Source organism: Tupaia chinensis, unplaced genomic scaffold, assembly GCF_000334495.1.
Source record: "Tupaia chinensis unplaced genomic scaffold, TupChi_1.0 Scaffold000146_1, whole genome shotgun sequence".
Classification (NCBI taxonomy): Eukaryota; Metazoa; Chordata; class Mammalia; order Scandentia; family Tupaiidae; genus Tupaia; species Tupaia belangeri.
In genome coordinates, this window is record NW_006159616.1 from 6,762,461 (window position 1) to 6,773,646 (window position 11,186).

General features: G+C 54.9%; 1 protein-coding gene across 1 annotated transcript in view; it reads right to left on the bottom strand.

Moving 5' to 3' along the window:
* Nucleotides 1–7,038: 7,038 nt before the first annotated feature.
* LOC102502468 (protein-arginine deiminase type-4) overlaps nt 7,039–11,186 on the bottom strand; it is a 36,313-nt gene continuing 32,165 nt past the window's right edge. The window contains exons 12-16 of the mRNA XM_006145431.2: nt 10,486–10,630; nt 10,153–10,255; nt 8,903–8,973; nt 8,507–8,641; nt 7,039–7,200 (exon numbers count right to left, since the gene is read on the bottom strand). Coding sequence (XP_006145493.1) covers nt 7,039–7,200; nt 8,507–8,641; nt 8,903–8,973; nt 10,153–10,255; nt 10,486–10,630 — 616 coding nt within the window. The remainder of the gene's footprint in view (nt 7,201–8,506; nt 8,642–8,902; nt 8,974–10,152; nt 10,256–10,485; nt 10,631–11,186) is intronic.

The window sequence follows — 11,186 nt, forward strand, 5'->3', positions numbered from 1 at the left end:
CTCCTCGCCAACCCTACCTTGTCCTCACCCCTAACAGTGCAGGGTGATGTCATCTTCACCACACATACGTGGGATCAACCAGGGGCCACCAGGCCATGACGTCCTCCTTCGGAGTAATGACTGTATTGGGGACACTGATCGAGACCCCCAGCGAGCATGGATGAAGGACTCACACTTGAGTGAGCGGCACCTGATTTGCCCGACAGGAGACAGACTCGAGCCACAAAGGCTCACTTTCTCGGCTAGGCTGGCTGACGCGGTGGGGGCGGCCTCTATGTCCTCGTTGTCCTGCCGGTCAGGTTTCGAGGTCCTAACCCAGCTGTGGCCTTCCTCCTACTGCCCACCCCCCATGCTGTCCTACGACGAGCTCCAGCCCAGACGCCATCCTCCCCACTGAGGCTCTGCAGGTCACATCTACATCTCATCCAGGAGCCCCCAACCCTCAGCCCCCAAGGAGCCACAAGGGGTTCTTATGGAGGAAGAAAACAGGGCCCAGACCTCTGGAGGTCGGCACTGGAACCGAAGAAACTTGGCCGTTGTGCACAAGTCACCTCCACAATGAGGCTTCAATGCCGGAGCCTCCCTGCCTACTCCTCACGGCCAGCTAGAGGGCAGCCTCACCCCTGTTTCACAGACACTGGGACAGAGAGCCAAAGCCCTTGCCCCTATAGAGCCAAAGCCCTTGCCCCCTATAGCCAGTATGGAGTGGCCGGGTGGTCCTCTAGAGACCCTCCAGGAGGGGCAGGACTACAAGATGTAGAGAGGAGAGTAACCCCAGCTCCCATGGGCAAGGGCGCCCCCAGAGCTTCACCTGCTTAGAATTCAAGCTGATTTCTGTGCCCAGCACACAGATAGCATGGGGAGGGCTATCAGGGGCAGGTGGACGATGCTCTGTGAAGACATGCCTCGGCCCTCTGAGTGGCCCACCCTCAGGCCTGCACCACTGCCCCCCAGCACAGCAGCCTCAGGTAAGCTGAGGCTTGCCCCGCCCTCCCTGATACGCAGACAGGGCCTCTCTGGGCCAACCCCTTATTAAGGGGGCTGGAGGAGAGGGCTTCTGCAGCTGTCCGGGTGTGATGGATTTTCTCTGGTGCGTGTGAAAGAGGAGGTCAGAGGAGCAGTGGGGTCAGAACCCTTCATCACTAACCTGTTAGGCAGCTCCTGCCTGTAGACAGCAGACCTGGGACCGTGAGGCTGGCTGCTTCGAGACTGACTTCAGCCGGGAGCAAGGGGGGCTCTGGGAAGCTGGTCCTGAGATGGGCAGTGCGGCCAGCCAGAAGCTAGCTGTCAGCAGCACATACCTGAAGGGGCAGGAGGCAGCCTGTGCAGCATCCGCAGGTTCCGGGACTTTAGATTTCCTGGAAATTGACGTGGAGAGTGCTGACTGGTGTTTCTAAACAGTCTGGTGGCTGCAAAAATTACCAGGGGGTCCTGTTATCGAGCATTCCTGGGCCGGCAGGTCTTGGGTGTGATCCGGGCACACGCATCCATCCCATCCCCAGGTGACCCGGGTGAGCTCCTTGCTCACAGCTGTGCCAGCTGGGGCGGAGGCCGTAGAGGACGCGCAACCGTGGGTGGAAGGAATGAATGGAGGGGCGTCTGCTGAGCCAGGCTCAGTGCTGCTGTCCGTCTCAGCTGAGCCCACAGGGACAGGAAGGGGAACTCTTGCTCTGGCTCCGGACACTCACCGTCTTACTCTGTCATTTGGTGTGTTGAGTCTGGGTATACTAATTCTTGAACAGGTACCACCTTTTCATGGCCCCAAGTTCAAAAAAGTAAAAGGGACCCACAACAACCTCCCCGGCCTCCCCGCCCTATTCCTTACCACCTGTACGTGACACAATGTCTCCGATCCTGTGTCTTCAAACAACTCTTACACATGACCAGGCCAGTACATATGTGAGTCCTTCCTGGCCCCCTTTTTTATGACAGAGTATGAGAGAGAGAGACAGAGAGGGCACTGAGCTCCCGCAGGGCCTGCTCATGTGATTCCCTTCCTCCGGCAGACCCTGGGCACTTGCACACGAGCCCGCTGTATTTCGGGTTGACTCGGCCAGGGATTTGGACCGTGGCCGTACGTGGGATCCTGGGCTCCGTGGGCTCCGGCTTCTCCTGAGCATGCATTTCCGCTGCACCAGCAGCCCCCCCGCTTACGTAGTGGGGACTTGTGCCCACACGAGCCCGCTGTATTTCGGGTTGACTCGGCCAGGGATTTGGACCGTGGCCGTACGTGGGATCCTGGGCTCCGTGGGCTCCGGCTTCTCCTGAGCATGCATTTCCGCTGCACCAGCAGGCCCCCCCCCGCTTACGTAATAGGAACTTGTGCCACATAGTAACCCATGCCGTGTGTCCCCACGTGGTGTAACTCGGAGAGAAGTTCCTGCTGCCGGTATATGAAGAGGGCCCTTTCTCTCTGCAGCCGTGCACTCTGGACCATGACGTGTGGAAGCGTGTGTTTTGAGCCTTTTGCTGTGACCCGCAGACCCTCGTAACAAGCACAGGGGCCGTAGTCCTGGGACTGGGTACTGACTGAAGTTGCTTGGTCAGCCAGGCTTGTTAAATTCAGGACGTGAAGTAAGAAACCCCCTCCTTGGAGATTTTAAGCCCTCCGCATCCCTGCGAAGCATGGCTCTGTTTAAGTTGTCTTGGAGGCAGGGGATTGGCCAGAAAACCCTAAAAGCCCCTCTGGATGGATTAAAAGCAGCGACATTAGACAGGCAAGACGTGCCCTGCGTGCGCTCTCAGTGAGACTCACCTCGAAGCCTCACTCCTCACGCAAAAGCTGCCAGTGGTGGGCTGGAGGGAAGGTCACCAGGGGCTGGCTCTGCGTGCAGGACAGCCCGGGAGCTCTGGCCTCCACCCTTGGGGGCCCTGCCTTGTACCAGGGCCTGTCTAAGCACAGTGGAGAAGAACAGAGCTCCCCATTCAACCTGGTCGGGAGAACTCCTCTGGGCATGAAAAGGACTTGGAGAGACCTGGAACGGGCCCTGCTCCTCCTCTGAGGGCTTCCCGCTGTCCTCCGACTCCTTGGTACTTACCAGCGAGCCCTGGCAAATTCTTATGGCACAAATGACTAAATGACCTCCTCTGGTCCCCAATAAAAACATAACCTAGGGAGCTTCCATGGGGCTATCCTACTGAACCACGGGGTTTATAATCATCAAGTAACCTTATATAGTCATTCTTGGTGTTGGGGGCAGAGAGGCTGGTTCCAAGACCCCCGAGGATACAAAAATCCCAGGATACTCAAGTCCCTTACACAAAACAGTATCATGTTTGCATATAACCTACATACATCTTTTTTATTTTTATTTTTTTTTCGGAGAAGTTTTTGCTATAGGGCACGTGCGCTCGCCAGAAAGACAGAGAGAGACAGAGAGACAAAGCGAGAAATCAGCCCCCAGAGGGGATGGCCACGCCTCAATCTCTTCTCCTCCATTCTCCTCTCGGGATCTTGGGCACACACGCACACGTGCCCAGCATGAGTTTAAGCCACCGGGTCTGGGACTCAAACCGCGGTCGACTACATGGGAGTCCAGAGACATAGCCATTACGCTAACTGCTGGTCCTGACATCTTTCCACACATGCTACGTGACCTCTGGTTACTTACAATGCCTAACGCGATGCACGAGCTACCTGGACATCTGCCGTGCTGTATTGTTAGGGCATAGAGGTGAGGACATGGCCAGACTGAGTATTTTCAGTCCGAGGTTGGTTGACCTCTAGGATACAGCATCCGAGGATGCAGAACCCACAGATGTGGGGGCGGGCCATATTGATTCCCATGTCCTTAACACATGTAGAAGGTTCTTCCTTGGCAACTCACCATTTTTAATTTTATTTTTGCTGTATGCTCACCAGAGAGAGAGACAGAGAAGGAGAGGAAGGAAGTGCCCACGATCAGGTCTAATCAGGCCGCAGCCCTTGGTCCTCCACGTCTTCATTCTGTTGGGGTTTAGGGCACACATGCCTGCCATGCTTTTCAAGCTGCAAGGGCCAGGATTCAAACCTTCTGGTTGGCCATGTGGGATATGGGCCCCTTAATCTCTAGGCCCTTCGTTCGGTTGATTGCATCCTTCGATGTGCGTAAGTTTTCAAGTTTCATGAAGCCTCATTGTCTACTTTTTCTTTTGTTGCCTGTGCTTTCGGTGTTACAGCCAAGAAAACCTGGCTGAATCCGGGGTTATGAACCTTTTCCCTTGTGTTTCCTTCTGAGAGTCATCTGGTTTTAGGTCTTACATTTGGACCTTTGACCCATGTTGAGTTAATTTTGCATACGGTGTAAAGTAAAAGTCCAGCTTCATTCTTTTGCACACGGACATCCAGTTTTCTCAGCACCATTTGTTGAAAAGACTGCCTTTTCCCCCATCGAATGGTCATGGCACCCTAATGGCTCCCAGTTGACCACATACTTGAGGGTCACCTTTGGGCTCTCTGTACACTGCTTTGATGCCTGTAGCTTTGTAATACGTTTTGTCTTTTATGCTAGAGAGAGAGTGTGTGTGTATGCATTTGCACAGGCGCATGTGCACGTAAGAGAGAGAGAAAGAGAGGGGAGAGAGAGAAGAGAGAGAAAGGACTGTCACCAACAGGGCCTGGCCACGCTGTAATCCTTTCTTCAGTTCTCCCTCCCATCAGGATCCTGGTATATAAGCCACCGGGGCCAGGGCTTGAACCCTGGTCAGCCATGTGGGAGCCAGCTTCCTCTGACAGTGCTTAACTGCACTGTGGGACCAGCCCTGTGAGGATGTGTGAGGGCGGGGGTCTTGCTGTCCTTCTTCCCACCATGGTTGGCTCTCCGTGAGCAACGTGAACGACAGGATCTCTGGGTGTTTCCTGGGCATCTTAGACTCTATGGCATCAATTGTGAAGACTGTAGGCCGTCAGGTTTTAATTTCTACAGAGAAATCTGAGACCCTCTGTCAGGGCCGTAAAAGACAAGATACAAAGAGGGCCCTGGGGAGACAAATTACTTCATTCCCCAAAAAACCCTCACTCCTGGTATGCGCTGTGCCTCGTTCTAGGCGGCCCACCGTCTAGCGTCGAAAGGACGAGCCAAGTGTCTGCTCGTGGTGCTTTCAGACTAGAGGGATGGAAGCCACATCAGGAATAGGGAGAGAGGAAAAGAAGGCCGTCTGGGTGCATTAGCTGTAACAACCAAACCCTACGTCACTCCGAGTTCTTGCATTGTCTGCCTGTGCCGCCTTCTTAAAGGACGAAGGAAATGGAAAGGAAATTCTTTTTTTAAATTTTATTTATTTATTTTCATTATTATGTTTTGAATTTGATCAGAGAGAAAGGGAAAGTGAGAAAGCAAGCCTCCAGGTCTGGGACTTGAACTGTGTTCAGGTCCCACCTTTCCCCTCAGGGCTTTGTAAACACCCTTCTGTGGACTTTGCTCCCTGTAGCATCTGCCCCTGTAATGTATCTACTTTGTAGGATTTCATTTTTTCTTTTTCTGTTTTTTTCTTTTGGAGAGGTTTTTGCTTTAGGGTGCGTGCACTCGCCAGAACTCCCATGTAGTCGACCACGGTTTGAGTCCCGTACCTGGTGGCTTAAACTCACGCCGGGCGCTTGTGCGTGCGTGCCCAAGATCCCTAGAGGAGAATGGAGGAGAAGGGATTGCGGCGTGGCCATCTCCTGGGAGGTGATTTCTCGCTTTCTGTCTCTCTGTCTCTGTCTTTCTGGTGAGTGCACGCGCCCTATAGAAAAAACCTCTCCAAAAAAAAAAAAAAGAAAGACAGACAGAGGGGGATGGCCACTGGGTCTGGGACTTGAACTGTGGTCGGCTACATGGGAATCCAGCGATGTAGCCATTACGCCAACTGCTGGTCCGATTTCATTTTTTCTTATGCAACATGCATAAGTGTATGTTATAGGTGCACATACATTAAAACGAGTAATCAAGCCAATACCCAATACCTTAGGGTGTTCACCTGGTGGCTCTGTGGGACCTGATTTCTTTTTTTGTTTGTTTGCTATAGGGCTCTGTGTACTCACCGAAGACAGGAGGGCCATGCTGCCATCCCTTCTCTTCCGTTTCTCCCCCAGGATTTTGGGCATGCACACATATGTGCCCAGTGTGTTTTTCAAGCCACTGGGTTTAGGACTCGAACCACACAGTCAGCCATGTGAGACCCAGCCACCTTAACAACCATGCCATTTGACTGGCCTGAAAGACCTGATTTCAACGCATCTTTAAAAAGAGGTGTGTAGTAGAACATTCACTTTCAGGAAAAAATAAATAAATAAAAAGAGAAGCCACCAGGTGGCACTGTGGTTAAAATGCTGGACTCCCACACAGCAGACACAATTCGAGGTCCAGACCCGGCGGCTTGAAACTCACACTAGACAGGAGTGCGTGCGTGCCCAAGATCCCAGGAGAATGGAGAAGGGATTGCGGTGTGACCATCCCCCAGGGGGTGATTTCTCACTCTCTCTGTCTTCCTGTCTCTTCAGCAGCCCATGCACACGTGCCCCATAGCAAAAATGTAACTTTAAAAAAATAAATAAATAAAAACGGATATGCCTGCCCCTCAGGAACTCCATGCTCTTCTCTCCCCCTTCCCTCTCTTCCTGGAAAGGTCCCATGGGAAGCTTAGAACCGGCTAGGATCATCCAAGATGTTAGAGGCCAAACGCATGCCTGCAAGCACAGGCACGGCAGACACACTGGTGCCCCACACACCCTGGGAGCACTCGGGAGTTGCAAACAATCCGTTTACTCAAGACAGATGAGTGAATGAATGAGAGATAGAAATGGTGTCTAGACCTCACGTATAAACTGTCTCTTTAAAAAAGTTTATTGTAGCTTCTCAGAGCAGAACTGAGTTTGCAATGGCAGGACCATCTTGGTATCGCCATAGGGGGACCCTGGGACCTGGGGCACAGGAGAAGAAAGCAAGCCACTGCTGGGAGGGTTGGCCACCTCGGGGAGCCGGAATATCCCCCAAGAGCTCTTGTCGGGCCACACTGCAGGGGACTAGCAATATCTCTGGCCAGGAGGATGGCAGGGGAGAGGCCACCTGGGGAGCGGGCTCAGGGCACCATGTTCCACCACTTGAAGGAGAAGAGGGGGCGGTGGAGGCCCAGGGGCTCCAGCAGGGAGCGCACCTGCTCCTCCAGGCAGCAGCGGCCGTTGATGATGGGCCCGAAGGGCTTGGGGATGCCCAGGTGCGTGCCCAGCACCAGCATGTTCACCTGCGGAAGAGCAAGGTCCCAGGTCCCAGGCAGCCACGTGCAGCCTGGATCACCACCCGAGTGTCCTTCTCTGACCTTCAGAAACAAGAACCCCACTTTATAGATGAGGAAACTGAGACCCAGGCGGCTTGAAACTCACACTAGACACTCTTCACTCTAAACAAAATCTTTTGTAGTACCTGAATGCTCCGAACCACTGGATTTGAGGCACTGCCTTGGAACCTCAGGGCCCTGGGGAACCCAGTTTGAAAACCACCATGCTAGGAACTGCTGGCTTCCCCCTGAACTGTCACCCCAGCCCCAATAGGAGGGTGGCTGAGGGACTCCAAAAGAATTGGGTGAAGTTTCTGTCTGGGTTTTTTTTTTTTTTTTGAGAGAGAGTTTCGCTACAGGGTACGTGCGCTGGCCAGACAGACAGAGAGAGACAGAGAGACAGAAAGCAAGAAATCACCTCCCAGGGCGGACGGCCATGCCGCAATCCCTTCTCCACCATTCTCCTCTCGGGATCTTGGGCACGCACGCACACGCGCCCGGCGCGAGTTTAAGCCACCGGGTCCAGGACGCGAACCGCGGTCGACTACGTGGGAGTCCAGCGCCATAGCCATTACGCTAATTGCTGGTTCCCTGTCTGGGTATTTTTTGAAGAGTGGAAGTGACAGGGCAGATGGAGGTGAAATACAGTAGAGGACATGGAGGCGGTACTTGGGGTCACCATTTAAAGTTCTCAACAAAGGCAGGCTCACTCTTGCGTCCACCCTTCCATAGGGCAAATCCCACTCAGCCCAGGCAGTGCCAGCCTCACCTCCTCAGAGAGGCCCTCCTAGACCCCCTAGTCAAAGGTGCCGGCCCATGCAAATGGCCTCTGGTGCTTACCGCACCCTGGGGCATCCTGTCCTGTCTGGGGATGGCCTCTGCCCCCCACCTCATCCCCGACCCCGATGGGGAAGTGACAGGCAGCAGAGGAAGGCTCCTGCCCGACCTCTGACTGCAGGGAAGGTGGCTGGGTAGGGGTCCAGCTCCTGGCTCTGAAGCCGAGCTCTACATCCCATCTCCCGACAGCTGTGGGTTCTCGAGCCAGTGGCCTCACTTCTCTGCCTTCTCTAAGCAGAGTAAGGGTGGATGAGACTCCCAGCACGGCTGTGAGTACCAGAAGGTGCCCTATAAGCTGCACAGGGCCAGGCGCATCCCGCGGTGAGGAGAAGCAGGCCTCCTGCACCGGCCCCAGAGCCCGGCTGGCCTCTCAGCTGCCCCCCTGCTGCACGGGGTGTTGACAGCCATTGACAGAACGAGCCCCGTCACTGCGCACCATGTTTGGGAAAAAGGCTTCGGCTTTGAGGGCTGAACTCCCCATGAGCTTGAAGAGCTGGGGGACGTCGATGATGTCGCGGTCATCCAGGCCCAGCTCCCGCTTCAGCACCTCGCGGTTCCAGTCGATGCAGCTCTAGGGAGAGAGGAGCAGCGGGGAGGGACTGCTGGGCTTCCGTCCCAGGGAAGGGCCAGGGTCAGGTCAGGAAAGCCATGACGGGGCTGCCAGGCTCCTTGGCACATGGGGGCTATTAGCCAGTGCTTGGGGGACCTTCTCCCCTCTGCCCCCCGGTTCTGCTCTGCGCCTAGCCAAATGCAGCTCGAGGACGGCTCCTGCCTTGTCCCTTGGCCGCAGGGCAGGGTGACTGGGGCATCTCCTGAGTACTCAGGCTAGTACCTCCACGTAGGAATTATGCTCTCTCAACTTCTTGTTTGACAGGATGTCCTTGATTTTCTGTTGTTTTTTACCTGTCATAGAGAAAACAGAACAAAACAAAAGCCAATGAATTCAGAGACCAATTTCCCTCTTCCCGGCAGGTACAGTGGGCCTCAGTGTGGCAATGGGACCAGCGGGTGGCATGGTGGTTAAGGCACTGGATCCCACATGGCCAACTCCACCGTTCAAGTCCTAGACCCAGCAGCTTGAAAAACATGCCAGGTGTGAGTGCACGCATGCCCCAAATCCCAAAAGAAGACTGGAGAAGGGATTGTGGTACGCATCTCAGGGGGTGATTTCTCACCTTCCCCACCCCTCCCAGGCAAGCACATGTACCCTATAGAAAAAAATAAAAAAAAAATTAAAATAAAGTGGGGGGCAACAGGTGGCATAATGGTTAAGGTGCTGGATTCCCACATGCTCAACTGCAATTCAAGTCCTGGACCTGGCAGCTTGAAACATGCTGAGCACATGTGCGTGCATGCCCAAAATCTCAATAGGAGAATGGAGGAGAAGGGATTGTAGCATGGCCATCCCCCAGGGGATGATTTCTCGCTTTCTCTCTGTCTCTCTGGTGAGTGCACAAGCCCTATAGCAAAAACCTCTCTCTCTCAAAAAAAAAAAAGTTCTTCCCACTCACTTAGATTCTCTCATCTCCAAATCTCCAAAGAGATCCTGTTCAGAGAGGAAGAAATGGGTCTGCTCATTGCCCGATACTGTACAACACGCCATAAATACTAGGGGAGAACTCCCAGCCATGGAGGCTTCCCACCTCTGACCCCAGCCCACGTCTGTGGACTTTCCTGAAGAGATACTTTATCTGCTCCAGCCAGACACGCCCTTCCTCAGGCTGCAGACACTCCTGCTTTCTCCTTTGTGCTCACTGCTCCCTCTGTCTTCAGTCTCCCTTTCTCTCACCTCACCTCTCCATCTGCCTAGCCAATTCCTGCTTGTCCTTCATGTGCCTGCTTGGCCTTTGCCTCCTCCAAGAAGCCTTCCCTGAGCTCCACCCAGATGCCCCAAAGGCCCCATGTAGTAGTTATGGTGTGGACGTGCTGGAGGCTCTTGTGTGGCCGGTGTTGGGCCGACCCGGTGCCTGGCACATGGTGGGTGCTCAGGAGGTGTCTGTAGCCTGCATGGCTCCATCTGGAGAGAGGAGACCATGGGAAGGCAGAGGAAGGTGCACGGATGGCACAGCATGGCCAACTTACTCACGACGCCTTCGAACAGCACGGCCTCCCCGTGGCCCTCGGCCTGCAGCTCCTCGAACAGTCTGTAACAGGACCCGGGGCTGGCCAGGAGCAGCCGGAAGCCCTTGAGGGAGAAACACTGGGATCAGGGGGCTTCTTTGCCTCTGGGCATCCCAAGGGGGTGAGCTCTCCCAAGGGTGAGAGGTGTGGGTTTGGACCCTGGCTGCCTTCCCTCCACCCTCCCTCTGGGGGTGGGGAGAACAGTAGTCACACGTGAAAGATGGGACTCCGGGCAGAGGACAGAGCCGGCCTCGGGGACCCAGCACCGCTTTCTCTGGGCAGACCCCTGTGTACCTTCCTGTCGGGGGCCGGGACGAAGCTGAGGAACTCATCCACGTGACCCACGTACAGCCAGTCGGAGTAGAGCTTCACGGGGGCCTGCACCTGCTGGGCGCCGAGGAAGTCCTGCAGGGCCTGGTGCATCTCCCGGCTGTCCTTGCTGCCAGAGAGGCAACAAAAAGGTGTGGTTGGGGAGGGCGACAGGGTGGGCGAGGGAGGGGAGGCTTGGCAAAGGGTCGGGATGCTTCGTCAGCTAAGGAAGGGATTCAGGAGCCTGGGGCGCCTTTATTATATTCCCTGATACTCGAGGGGCGTGGGGATTATCACTCCAGCTTTATCATGGGGAAACTGAGGCACTAAGTCCCTAAGGCACACAGGACCAGAGCGTAGCCTCAGAGAGCACTGCCTGCAGGGCCAGCCTAGATGCTGGTGCGAGGGGTGGACACCATCGGCCTGAGCTGGCAAGCCCAGCGGCTGCGTGGCCTCAGGACGCTTCTTCACCTCTCTGAGCCTCCCATTTTCCTCTACGAGGCCCTTCATCATCCAGCCCCTCGATCTTCTCACCCGAGCTGCCCTAGTCACCCCGGTATTCTTCGACACCTCAAGCTCGTGCCTCAGAGACTTTGCACGGCCTGTTTCATCAACCGATTCTCCACACAGACTTGACTTTTTTTTTTTTTTTTTTTAGAGGGTTTTTCTTTAGGGGGCGGGCGGCC